This window comes from Rhamphochromis sp. 'chilingali' (genome assembly GCF_963969265.1).
Source record: "Rhamphochromis sp. 'chilingali' genome assembly, chromosome: 17".
Classification (NCBI taxonomy): Eukaryota; Metazoa; Chordata; class Actinopteri; order Cichliformes; family Cichlidae; genus Rhamphochromis; species Rhamphochromis sp. 'chilingali'.
This window is the reverse complement of record NC_137944.1, coordinates 24180269-24194288: the sequence shown is the minus strand read 5'-3', so window position 1 is coordinate 24194288 and position 14020 is coordinate 24180269. Positions and strand designations below refer to the sequence as shown.

Here is a 14020-nt window from a genome sequence, read left to right as displayed (position 1 = left end):
TCCCTTTTTTTAAAACTTGTTTTATTAGTTTTAATCTTTTAACTTTATGCATCAAGCAAAAATTTAATTATATGCAACACTCTCTGACTGGAAGAAATTTGTTTTAAACCTATTTAAACCTATTTTCTGCACATTCCAGCACATAAAAAAATATATATATATATATTTGAGCGGGTTTACACTCAATCTTTCAAATAGATGCAAGTAAAACACAGCAGAAAATAAATAAAGTCAAAGACTCAGCGGTCCTTTTGCTCTATTTTCACCTGTAAAGCAGGAGTAGAGTAGGCGGAGGTTTTCCCTGGTGCAGGTGTGCCGCAGCGGTCAGTGGAAGAATCTGCGAGTTTCTCTGTGAGTTTCCCATTACATCGTAGCGCACTCGGTGCTTGCTCAGAGGTTTAGGGGGTTTTTTTCGTTGTAAAAAGAAGTTTTCTTCCCACGCACAACGGACGTTAATGTTTTTGTCACTTTTTATGGAATCAAACTTAAAGTAAGGTCAGTACTTCCACACTTTAAACGTTGCATGCTCATACTCTCTCCCACACTCCATATAGTATCCATTGTTGCACACAGCTGTTTTCACAAACGTTGCACTTGCTTACGTCACTGTCATGAGACATTCTCGCAAAAAAAAAAAAATCACAGTTTTAGTAAGGCAGTAACGCAGCGTTCCTACGGGAAAGTAACGGTAATCTAATGACCGTTTTTGCAATAGTAATCCCTTACTTTACTCGTTACTTGAAAAAAGTAATCGGATTACAGTAACGCGTTACAAGTAACGCGTTACTGCCCATCTCTGCTTATAGGTGGTATAACTTCTACTTATAGGGCCGTTCAGTTTTTATCTCAACAGGAACATTGGTGTTGTTGGTCACTCAGCTCATGACCAACTGAGGTTTAGGTGATAAAACGTGAATGTTTCCACATTAGTTTAGGATGAAACTCTTGAGGAAAAGATGTGGGGAGAAAAGCCTGAAGGATGCCAAATAACACAAGGCCAGGGCTGAAAATCAGCAGCAACAAGTCTTATGGCGTGATGAATCTAAGTTAGAAATTTTTGGTTGAAACTATCATTAGTACAGAGGTACGACATTAAGTGTTTATAGCCATCTGTAAAACATGATGCAGCTGCATTTCAGCCACTGTTATCTTCAAAATTAAGGGAATTATGGAGACAAAAAGTAGCATTACAGCTTGAGCCAGCATGCAGGACCACCCAGAATATGTCTGAGAAGCAACAATCTATTTTTTCAGTATGACAATGATCCCAAACACACCACCAGTGCAGTAAAACTATACATGGATTAAAAACAAGAGAATGGAACACAGTGAGCGTCCCTAGAGCCTGAACCTCAAAATTATTGAAGCAGTGTGGGATCATCTTGACAGAGAACAGAACAAAAGGCAGCCAACATCCAAAGAAGAGCTTTTAAGCATCCTTCAAGAAGCCTGCAAAGCTTTTCCTGAAGACTTAAAGAAATGACAAGAAAACATGAGTAAGAGTTCAGGCTGTGGTAAAGAATGAAGATGGTCATATCAGATATTGACTTTCAAGCTTGATAGAACTACAGAAACTCTGTTTTTGCTTTATATACTACTGTATTTCCATGTATATTTGCACGTTTCAATAAGTAACTGCACATATTTACCAGTTTCTTAGCAAAATAATGAGACATGAGGTGAGGCTCAAGACTTCTGCACAACAGTTCCCTTTTGTTCCTCTGTTTCCTTTTGTGTCGTTTGTCTGTTTTGCTACAGAAGTGAACATGAGAGTGCAATGAGCTGACAGTTGTGTTTGATAGCAGGCTACTGTTGTGCCTTTTGTTTAGGGGAAAATTCTGCTTTGAGGCTTGTGTGTCACTTGTTCATATCAATAATTAATCAACCCTTGCACACAAATAGCTCTGACACTCACACATTCTATATATATCACACATTTCTGTGTTTAACTTTTTTGGCAGGGATGATTTTCAGGAATCATTCTCGTCCAAGCTGTGCTGCTGAAGCTGAGGTGGCATGATCTTAAGATTAGTCTGGAGGGCAAAAAAAAAAGTCAGCATTTCAGACCTCCTCTTTCCTCCTTCATGCTGACATTCACACCTAGAGCCAAATTAAAATCACTAGTTTACTTTACATGCATGTCTTTGGACTATAGGAGGACATCGGTGTGACTGGAGACAATCCATGCAGGCACAGGGAGGAAAATACAAGCTCTGCAAAGAAAGGACTCTGCTAACTGGCAGACACAGCTCAGCTGAACCTGCAAGGATGTGAACTACACCTGTGCATGAATCATTATAAAACATAAAGAAGGTTTAAATTAATACAGTGATCTAAGCGTATCTGTCTCTACCTGTACTGAACTTGCTAAAGATAAAAATTATTTAAAAAAAGACAGTCTCTCTGTAGATGTTTGGATGATTCAGCCAACCGGTTCTTACTAAATCACTGGTGCAGATATAACTACAATTTCAAGAAACAGCAATGGGTTTTAAGTAATCGCATTACTTACATTTCAACCCCCTGACACTTTATCGCCACACTTCTATTCATCTGAAACCTGTAACTCCTTGATGCTGTTCTTCAATAGGAAAATTAATAACATTCACCAGCAACTCAGTTCGAATGCTGTTTCTACCCCCTCTTCAGAACCTCTTCTCCAATTTGAGCCCCTTTCCACCTTTCATGTTCCTGATATAGCTGATATTTCCATGTCCATATGTAAATCGAAGCCCGCTACATGTCATCTTGAACCTATGCCTACAGGACTGTTGAAATCTTGCCTGTCTTCCTTACTCCCACTCATCACCGGTATTGTTCCTTCTTTATTCAAGATTGCTTCAGTCACTCCTATACTGAAAAAACCTGCCTTAGATCCTAACAACCTTCATCTGTTTAACAATCAACCCTTTATTTCTAAAATACTTGAAAAGTCGCAGCTCAACTTCATTTACACCTGGTTCATAATAATATATACGAGAGATTTCAATCTTCCACTGATGTCACTGACAGCACAGAAACCACTTTATTTAAAGTCACTGATGATCTTCTACTCAGAACTGGCTCTTCTCAACATTCTCGTCCTTTTGGATCGGAGTTCAGCCTTTGACATTGTCTCTCACTCCATCAAATCATTTAAGGTTAAGAGCCTTGGTGTCATCCCTGAAGATTACTTCCTTTTCTTTCCATCCAGTTTGCGTCCAGTCTTGTTCATAGCCTCGTTACCTCCTGCATTGACTACTGTAATTCTCTTTTACATGGTCTTCCCCAAAAATCCCTCCATAAGCTTCAATTGGTTCAAAACTCAGTTGCTTGCATTATTACCAGAACCCCCTCCCACCTGTCATGGGTTGTACGGGCAGACCGTGTGGAGGGAGGAGGAGAACCAAAATGCAGACACTTGGAACAAAACTATAATTTAACAAAGGGTGAGCCGTTTATTTTTGGCTGGGAAAAGACAGAAACCAAAAGGTAGATGAACACTATTGGAAAACTAAATTCTAAACACAAGGGACAAATAACAAAACCTTGAACATGATTTAAAAAAACTCAACACGAGGACAGAACTCTACAGACAACCTGACACAAAACAAAGGAAGACAGAGAACTTAAATACACAGAACGTTAATGAGGGAAGTGGAAACACATGGGGAACACAGCTGACACAAATGAACATGGCGCCACAGAGAAAGCAAAACACACTGAACACAGAAACACAAGACTGTCAAAATAAAATAGGAAACATAAAGAGAGGAAGACTATGACAACACAAGATTGACGATATGACATGGAAAACGGAGACATGAAACACATAACAGACTGGGGACACGGAATGATTGACAAGGAGAGGAACATGGAAACAGATAAGGGGAACAAGGGACAGACATAACTAAAAATCATACATGGGGGACAAGAGACTTACACAGGAATCAAAAGGATACATAAACAAGGGAGCATGGATGAAACTTTAAACAAAACCCAATTAAGACATTGTAATAATAACACTAGAACTTACCATTACTCTAATACATCACAAGAAATCAGACAGACAAAATAAACTCAAAATACTGGGTCACAGACCCAGTGTCTTGACACCACCAACACATCACCTCTGTCCTTCAGGAACTTCACTGGCTCCATGTGAAATTCCCTGGCTAGCCCGGAGAAGGCTGCATCCCTCGCTCAAAACACACAGTCAAATTTTATATGTAAGAGGATGGTACAAATTTAAACTTTTTCTTAGCCTTTACTACATGATTGTTACAGATTAATGGTTTTAGAAGCCTGAGCTTACGTTATTTAATCAGAAAAATATCGGCTTGTTCTTATCCCTTTATATTCTTTTACTTTTAGAATGACCAGAAACATACAGGTGATGATGAAACTGTTTGACTTTGTGTTTTCCCAAGCATGTTTAGTTTTATAAATCAGCGTGCACTTCAAACACTATTTCTTTGAATGTTTTTTTCTATTAGATAAGATAGTAGTAAGATAAGCCTGATTCATAATTAGGAAATTCACATTATTAAAGCGGCAAAGTGTATAGCATAACCTATAAAAATAACAATATATAACAAAAGGAAAAAACACTTTAAATTTGGAAGAAATATAATTTAAATATAATCATGTATATAATACAACAATACAACTGAATTTACTTTACATATTTTTTGTTTGTCCAACTTAGACCCAGTACAAAAGAAAATGTCAAATGTGAAATGGATCCATCTCACCTTTTAACCAATCAAATATGGGCTGCTTGACTTATACTGTGTCAGTTTCTCTCTCCTGTCTTTCAGTGCCCTTATTAAGTCTAATTCTGAGTATAATCATCCTCTACTCTCCAGCAGGGTTGACGAGGTAAAACATAAGAAAAGGTCCGTTTGGGACTTCACGCGTCAGAGGAGTAGACCCCACCCTTGTTGTTTCCTTTTGGATTTTAATTGGTCGAGAATGCCGGGCGTTGAAAGTCAATTGGAAACACGTCGCTGTCGATCACTTCAGAGGCGTTTCTTACCCAGTTCGTAGGAAAACTGCAAAGGCTCCCACTTACCGCAACTATCAGCTGGCAGAAAACACTAACCAGGTGAAAATGGACTGTCCTTCGGAACAAATGAGGCCCCTGTTGAGAGCAGTGAGTACCCGCACAGCACGACCCAGACGTCCGTTGTAACTGTGCGGCTCTTTTGTACGTATTTGCCCCTCGTTTGCCAGGTAGCGCTACAAGTATCAGGGATGCGTGGGAGTCAGTGAGGCACCATCCGGCGAATGCTATTGTTAGCCGGCTTTCTATTTGTGTCACATGCCGAAGCTGCAGGTTCTCTTAGAAAGTTATTTACCATCCCGGTTGTTATTCGCATAGCTGGAATTGGTTTGCTTTGACTTAATTGGCCTGCTCGGTTAACTTATTACCGTTATTAAGAACAAATGATATAAAAAAATTGACTAAATCAGTTACTTTGTTGCCAAAGTGGCTTACTTTATGAAACAGAATATTTATATGGTTACAAGCATAAGGCTACTTTATCATGCTTGTAATTGATGACGGGTGACTGTACAGGCAGTTGTGCATTTTTCTTCTCACGTTCAACAAGTTAACCTGCCCGTTAAAATGAAGCTATGTGCCCCAGCTCCGCAAGCGAGGACATCTGCCGCTAGCACGTCTACAGAAATAAAACCTCGTTTGCATATCAAATGCCCCCAGAATAGAAAGCCGCTTTCTGCTGTGATGTTTCCGTGTCAGGAAATGCTGCTAAAGCTTACTGTAAAGGTGCAGCTCGACAGGAAAAAATAAACACGTAAGTGAAAGGAAAAAAATGCACAGCGTCAAAAGAGTCAGGACCACCTCTCGACTATTTGATGTTTAAACGCAGTTGTGGGCGAGAACAAGCTAAAGTCGCACATCTGTTGGTGTTAAAGATAGGAGGATGATAAGCGCATCAAACACACAGTGCTGCTTTCAAGACCCCCTCCCAAAAAGAGCTAAGTTTAAAATGCAGGCAGGGTGACTGACGTCATGGCTGGTGTAGGGTCCCACTTCTGTCTTTATGTGGCATGCATGTTTGTGCGCGTGAGAAAGTGTGCGTGCAAGTGAGGAAGCTCAACCACACTAGCCGTACAGTGAGAATGACTTTTCAGCTATATGCGCACTTCTTTCCTAGACACGGAGGTCAGAATGTGCTCTGACACTAGGCCCCTTTGTGTGCTTACATATTTACATGACCAATCTCAAGAACATACCATTGGTGAGCTTTGAGTCGGGCAGTGTGTTCGGTTCAGCTACCATCTGTATGATTAAATGCATGAATCTGTTTCAACAAGCTGCTCATGGTATTATCAGGCTTGCTGTTTGACCCCTGCTATTGTTGGGAGGCTTATTGAAATGTGCTTAAGCAGTGATAATCTCATTTAACTGCGACTGAAGACTTAGCAATTGTTTAGTTTGTTTAGTTAAAACGACTTGCTGTTAGAGTCCCGCAAAGTATGCACACATTCTATGTTCTGGCACAGAGCGGTCATTATTCTCTTGAGTTTGTCATATACAGTAGACTTGGGAATAACAAGACACCCCACGATATGATGCTATCACAATGCTTCACTCAGGATACGATATTATTGCTAATTTTAAACATTTTGCAATATGAGGGTTATTGAAGTAATATATACTGCAATCAACTTTTTTTTTTTTTTTAAACTGCAAATTATGTCTTCAAAGTTAGACTTTGTCAGTATGTTTTATCCAATTGGATGAGTTCGTCTCACTTCAGTTATTTATTTACTTTTACTGAAAAGAGAGATTGTCCTGCATGCAAACACTGTCACTAAAACCAGCCATAAATGTTGCCTTAGGACAGCCAGTCTGCTACCAGTCTGACATCGGTGTGATTGAATACGGTCAAGTTGGCAATTACATGCATTCTACTTCTGATAAAACAGCAAAAAGTGTGTAATACCATCAAACTTCAGTCAGCACAAGTTGAAATTGTTTCTTTGTAAGGAGTTTGCTGTCCTATTATTACTTGTGTGACTTAGCCATTAGCTTCCTCTGAATGAGGAGGTAGCTTTGTCGTGCTAAGTCTGTCCAGTGTTGGATGGTTTTTTTTGGTTGAACCAATTGAACTTACGTTTGCTAGGCTAACGTCTAAGGATCTTGGAAAGAAAAGCGTCTGGACTTCTCCAAGTTTCCTTAAAGACATTTCACCTCTCATCTGAGAAGCTTCTTCAGTTCTAAGAGCAATCAGGGGAGAGTTCCAGATTTTAAGGCCTATGGGAGTGTCCCATTGATCCTCTACCTAATCACATGAGCCAAGGTGTGAAAACAGGTGCGGGTCACAATCAGTCAAGGTTTTGGGTGAACCCATTGTGAAACCTAGCCTCACCCTATCATGTGATTTACTAAGGTCAAAAGGCCCAGGATGTGAGTGGGCGTTAAGGCGTCTGGGAAGGGATCACAAAACTGGATTTTAGATGGCAGACAGTTGGTGTCGTAATATATTCTGCTGATAAGCTAGTTTCTTCTCAGGCAGTGTTTGTGGTATTTATAGGGAGGCCTTTGCATGGGTTTTACTTCATGTTTAATTGACCAGCCTCAGTGCTAGAGAATGTTTTTATTTTTATGGCAGAATAATTTTATGATTGGCTATATTTTGCATGTTTGATCTTTATCATGAGTATATAGCCTTGAGTCTATTTCACCTGTCATTGGGTGAAAGATGTGGTACACCCTGGACAGTAGAGCAGGGCGATGTGACCAAAAATATTTATCACGATATACATTTGAAAATTTGCGATAACGATATAACTGACGATATAATTGACACTAGACAAAATACTTTACAACTCCACAACTTTATTAGTGCAAAAAACACCATCAATGTATTTTCACTTAAACAAGCAGCTGTTTTTTCCATTAAAGTTATATAAAAATTTAACAGTGCAAATGCAAATTCCTCGCTGACAGTTTAACCAAAAGGCATTTCCAATGGAAATTGGCCGACATATCCTCAGCATAACCATGTATAATATCCACAAAACTTAAAAAGAGGTTATACACACACAATACAGTAATATTATGTTGAAGCACAGTACGTATCACTCCGTGAGGCTCCTGCCTACGGTAGCCGTAATGCTCCGACAATCCATCAAGCGGTGCGGGTTCGTAGCTTAGTAAAGTCGTACTAAAACATTTGACAGATTTTCGAGTGCCGTGTACGACATAAAATCGTTTCGAGGTCAGTAAACACAACCAGAATTCATACATAAGGCACACGGGATTATAAAGGGCACTGTCGATTTTCAGAAAAATCAAAGGATTGATTTTAACTCATTCACTGCCATTGACGTCTATAGCCGTCAATGGCAGTGAATGAGTCAATGGGTTTAACTCATCCACTGCCAATGGCTGGCAGTGAATGAGTTAAGTGTGCCGTATTAATTCATTAACATGGTAATAATGACGGCCCACTAGCATGCTCTACCAAAAATAGTGCTTTGTTGTGTATCTGACAGACGAAAGCTAAACCAGTTCCAAACCACTGAACTTGCAGCATTTTTACAAACCAATTCGGTTCATCTGTTTCATTCAATGATCCGCTTTCGCCCTTCTCATTCTTCGTCGCCACCATGCCTTTTTCCGCCATGTGCATATGAAAACAAAGGCACTGCGCATGCGCGTTTTACCCATATTCTATCGCAATATTTAATTTTCTTATCGTTGCCCAACATTATACCGGTATTACCATGAACGGTATGATATGGCCCAGCCCTAAAGGACAGGTTGCCAGTTAGTCTATCACAGGGAGGATATCTCAGGATAGATAATCATTCACACTCACATTCACACCTAGGGCTGCCACGATTAGTCGTCTAGACACGATTACGTCGACTATTAAAATTGTTGACGACTAATTTAATAGTCGACGCATCGTTTGAAGCTTTGTAAGATCCCAAAAGCTGCAGGAATAAGTAGTAGGATTTAAGAGTGTAATAATGGACTGAAACAGGAGATGGCAGCACTGCATGTACAAGGATGCCAGCTGCCGTTAAATCCCGAAGAAGAAGAAGCTGTGTCCCAGAATTCATAGCGCGGTGCAGCGTACTTGTCAACAATGGCGACAGCTAGTTAGTTTTAATATTACTCTTATTATTCTTTCTGGGTCACAAAATAAAGTTTAACCTATTTTCAGGCGAGAATGTAGCTGTGTAAACCTCAAATATCTGCTCAGTTTATCAAGACACCACATATTTTCAAAAGCGCTCCGACGTTTTTGGAGACGTCTGTTACTCACCAGCTTGATAGCTAGCCGGGGGCAAGGCTCACTAGAGCCCGAGAACACCAGACTCCCGGCTAATTGTTTTCAAACCCACCGCTGTCTTTCACTACTCAGGTTAAACATGTAATATAAGTCACTTAGATAACTTAAAAATGTTATTGTTTGGCTTTTTTTAGTATTTCATTTGTTCCTGAGTAAATCGGTTTGGCTGAGAAATAAAGTTATAGTTTTTACACAGCCGAATAAACGTCAAGCAGACAACTGATTTTCAGAAGTGTGAGATGTTCGAGAATATACTCTGGTGTCCTGTTATATTTTAGATAGCAAGGAGCAGAGTTTATTAAACTCCACCGAAACAATCTGCAAATGTCATTAAAATTTAATAAACTATCAACTTAATAATAATGGATTGGATTTATATAGCGCTTTTCAAGGCACTCAAAGTGCTTTACAATGCCACTATTCATTCACTCTCACATTCACACACTGGTGGAGGCAAGCTACGGTTGTAGCCACAGCTGCCCTGGGGCAGACTGACAGAAGCGAGGCTGCCATATCGCGCCAACGGCCCCTCTGGCCATCACCAGTAGGCGGTAGGGTAAAGAGTCTTGCCTAAGGACACAACGACCAGGACAGAGAGCCCGGGGATCAAACCGGCGACCTTCCGGTTACAGATACGCTTCCCAACCCCCTGAGCCATGGTCGCCCCAAACTTGTCTTTATTTTTAATTAGCACATACCTTAAACACTTCAAGCTGTAAGCTAATGATAGTTATATAAGGGCAGATGCGTGCTGGTGCAATAAGCTGTACGTTTTACGTCCAATGGATGCGTGATCTGATTAGTCGACTAATCACCGATTATTTTTGAGATAATAGTTTGTGGCAGCCCTATTCACACCTATGGCCTATTTAGGGCTGCCAAATTAAAATAACTCATGCATGGTTTTGGACTGTGAGAAGAAGCCAGAATACCTGTAGAGAGCATGCAAACTCTACACAGGAACACAAACTCTACACAGCTGGTGGATTTAAACAGAGGATCTCTTGCTGTAAGTCCTTTGTATCATAGCAGAGCTATAAATACTATACCAATAGTTTAAATGTATGGCAGCACGGTGGCACGGTGGTTAGCACTGTTGCCGCACAGCAAGAAGGTCCTGAGTTCAATTCCAACATCAGGCTGGGGTCTTTCTGTGTGGAGTTTGCATGTTCTCCCCGTGTTTGCGTGGGTTCCCTCCGGGTACTCCGGCTTCCTCCCACCGTCCAAAGACATGCACTTAGTGGGGATAGGTTAAGTGGTTAACCCAAATTGTCACTAGGTGTGAATGTGCGAATGGTTGTCTGTCCCTGTATGTTGGCCCTGCGACAGACTGGCGACCTGTCCAGGGTGTACCCCGCCTCTCGCCCTATGACAGCTGGGATAGGCTCCAGTGCCCCCCGCGACCCTGAAAAAGGATAAGCGGAAGCGAATGGATGGATGGATGGATAGTTTAAATGTCTTGAAGTGTATAAACATATTTATTGAGGAAAAAAAACAACAACACAAAAACATCAACCACAAATTGTCTACAAACTAAACTTAGACCATTGGGGTTTCCCTTTTTTGTATCTCGTCCATTTTGAATATTGTGCCTAATAAATCCAAATGTGCTATTATTACCACCCCGATTTCTGTTTTTGTTTATTGACTGCACTGATCAACTTCAAAACTACTGATAGATGAAGTTATTAATAATGATCACCTGTTAGATCTATTGTAATGCAGTGTTCTGCTTGGAAACCTTGGGTCGTGGCATTCATGTAGATTTTACTTGTACAGTCCACCTAAATAATGTTTCAGACCAAGCACCCTGTGATGACAGGGGTGTTTGCCATCCTGTTATAGTTAGAAGGATTTGAGAAAGAAAGGAAGGATAGAATGAAGAATGAAAGAAAAAAAGAATTGCCTACTTGGGTCAGGATCACAAAGACTTGTTCCACTGGTCTTGAGTGGTAGACTGGTCTAAAATTGGCTCTTAGATCAGCTTGATCCAGCTAAGCTTCCTGATCCAGCACTACCCTGGGTTGAGTAAATGCTGTGTCTCAGAGGTTCTTTCTTTCTTAGAAGCAGAAATCATAGAAAAGCTTAAAGAAATTAGGTGATTCCATAACAAACCGACAGGAAAATGAATAATTTTAATGGATAGTAAACCTGAAGATTTCCAAGAAAAACAGTCCCAAATATTCCTTTGATTTAGTCAGTGTGGGGATTTGATTTTTTTTTATTTACTTTTCTCTTTTAGTAAGCAGTATGCTTAGACTTTGTAGTCTTGATTAGCATAGGAATTAATTGATGCCTTTTGCATTTATCTGTAGTAGAAAATCAAATTCTTTCACATTTTGTGTTTTTAAACTGACACAAAAAAACAGCATTTTAAGCACTGAAAACTGTATGTTACTGGGTAAATGAGGCTTGTAGTAAAAAGTGATTTTAGTCCCCAGTTCCAGGAGAAATGCAGTATATAGGCACCACTCCATTTACTGTTGGCTGGCAATCTAATCTAGGGTGAACAGGAACACAAAAATGAAAGTTGGGCAGGCTGTCTTGAATGTCTCCTCGACATTTTTCTTGAACTTTCTAGCAAGGAAAGTAACTGTTTTATATGATAATTTTATGCATTTGAATAGAATTGAAAAAAACAAAACAAAAACATGTTCTCACACTTGAAAAGAGTAAGAAGCTATTTTTTCTTAATTCAGTGAGATAAGTGATTAATAGAGTGACCAGTCAGCTCCTAACAGTTGTAAAGCTGACATGGGCGTAGAAAGCAATGCCATGACAGGCAGAAATGTTCAACATTTAACATGTGACACAGAAATGACAAATACAGCTGGAGAATTTATTAGGTACACCTTTAATTCTTCGTGGCACAGATTCAATCAGATGCTGAAAACACAGATTCCTCAGAGAATTTCCATGATTTGAATCTCCTGTTACACCTCTTCTGTGCTCTCTTGGATTGAGATCTCATGACTGTGGAGGCCATTTGAGTACAGTGAACTCATTATGTTCAAGAAATAAGTTTAAGATCGTTTGATTTGTGACATGGTGAGTTATCCTCCTGGAAGCAGCAATCGGACGATGGGTACACTGTGGCAAAAAAGGAATGGACATAGTTAACTAAAATGCTCAGGTAGGCTGTTGTGTTTACTACTAACTGACCACCTTTTAAGGGGCTCAAAATGTGCCAAGAAAATATAACCAGGCCATTACACTAACAGCAGCAGCCTGATCTGTTGACCTGCCATCTAGATGTCAGTAAGTTTTTCACATCTTCTATTGTTAAGCTTTTGTAAGCCCATCTGAACTGTGAAGCCTCAGTTTCCTGTTCTTAGTTGTTGTGTGGTCTTCTGCTGCCTTCTTCCCATCTGCCTCAAGTTTTAACAGAAATGCTATTCTGCACACCTTGGTTGTAATGAGTGGAGTGGTTATTTGAGTTACTTTGTCTTCCTATCACCTCAAAGCAACCTGGCCACTCTTGTCTGACCTCTGCCATGAACAAATAATTGTCAGCTCGCTCACTGGATATTTTCTTTTCTACGATCACTACCTGTTAACCTTTAGAAATGGTTGTGAAGGAAGATCCCAGCAGATTAGCAGCTTCTGAAAATGCTCAGCTCAGAATGTCACCAACAATCATGCCACATTCAAAGTCACTTAAATGACCTTTCTTCCCCGTTCTGATGCGCTACATCTAGACCACATCTTCATGCCTATATTCTTAAATGCATTGACCTGCTGCTATATAATTGGCTAATTAGGTGTTTACCTTAAAAATAAATTGAACAGGAGACCTAAATGTCATAAATGTGCTGTTTATATTTCCTCAAGAACTGGGAACTGGTGGGTGTTTTTCTTTTTGTCTTTTGCAGGTACCAAACAGTTAAATAATTATGGCAACTCTAATATAAGAATATATGTTACTTGTTGAAAGATTTTAAGCTTATGCCTCTCCTAAAAACGATTATGCTGCGTGACACTGCTGGATGTTGCTGTGAGTTCAATTTTGCAAAATCTCATGTTCTCATTTCCCTTAACATCAACTCAGTGTAGGTTCAGCCATTAGATGTCACTCTTTCTATTTGCTTTCATGTGTACTTTAAATCCCTTTTTATGATACATAATTTAATTTTAAGTTTGGCTTCACTTTGCCATTATGGTTTTCTGGTTAGTCTAGTTTAAACTTTTAATAGGGTATCTCTGGTGTGGATAGGGATCCTGGGGGCTTCCTTGAATTAAAAAATAGACCCTTTTATTGCTGCTCAGGTTGCAGAATTATGGTCTTTTGCCCTGATCATAAGCACGTTTGTTATATACAAGGAACAAATGGGTCACAGTTCCTTGCTAAATTACAGGTTGTTGAAAAACATGACCAACCTTGAAGCTATGATAAGGATTTTGAATGTCAAAGGCATTTGGAATCTCGATGATTTGAATACACAGCAGTTTGCCCTTTTTCAGTCCGTTGCACCCAGTGAGGAATGCCGAGCCCACACGTGTGCTTGTTTCTATTTATCTGTGTTGGTGGTGTCTCCTAATTTGTGACCTGAATACCTCAGCGGGTGAGCATTTGTATGTCCTCGAAATGTGTGTATGTGTCCTCTGTGTGATGGTGTGTGAGTGTGTTTTTAAGCTCTTGGCTGGGCAAATAAAATATTCATAGAGGCATGGTGGGATTGGCTGCTGTGCAAAGAGCGGGCTGACAG

General features: G+C 39.9%; 1 protein-coding gene across 7 annotated transcripts in view; it reads left to right on the top strand.

Moving 5' to 3' along the window:
- Positions 1 to 4986: 4986 nt before the first annotated feature.
- Positions 4987 to 14020, top strand: part of LOC308384413 (sodium bicarbonate cotransporter 3-like) — a 57628-nt gene continuing 48594 nt past the window's right edge. For all 7 annotated transcript variants that reach the window (XM_080862967.1, XM_080862971.1, XM_080862970.1 and 4 more), the window contains exon 1: positions 4987 to 5134. In XM_080862967.1, the coding sequence (XP_080719093.1) occupies positions 5093 to 5134 (42 nt within the window). In that variant the 5' untranslated portion in view covers positions 4987 to 5092. The remainder of the gene's footprint in view (positions 5135 to 14020) is intronic.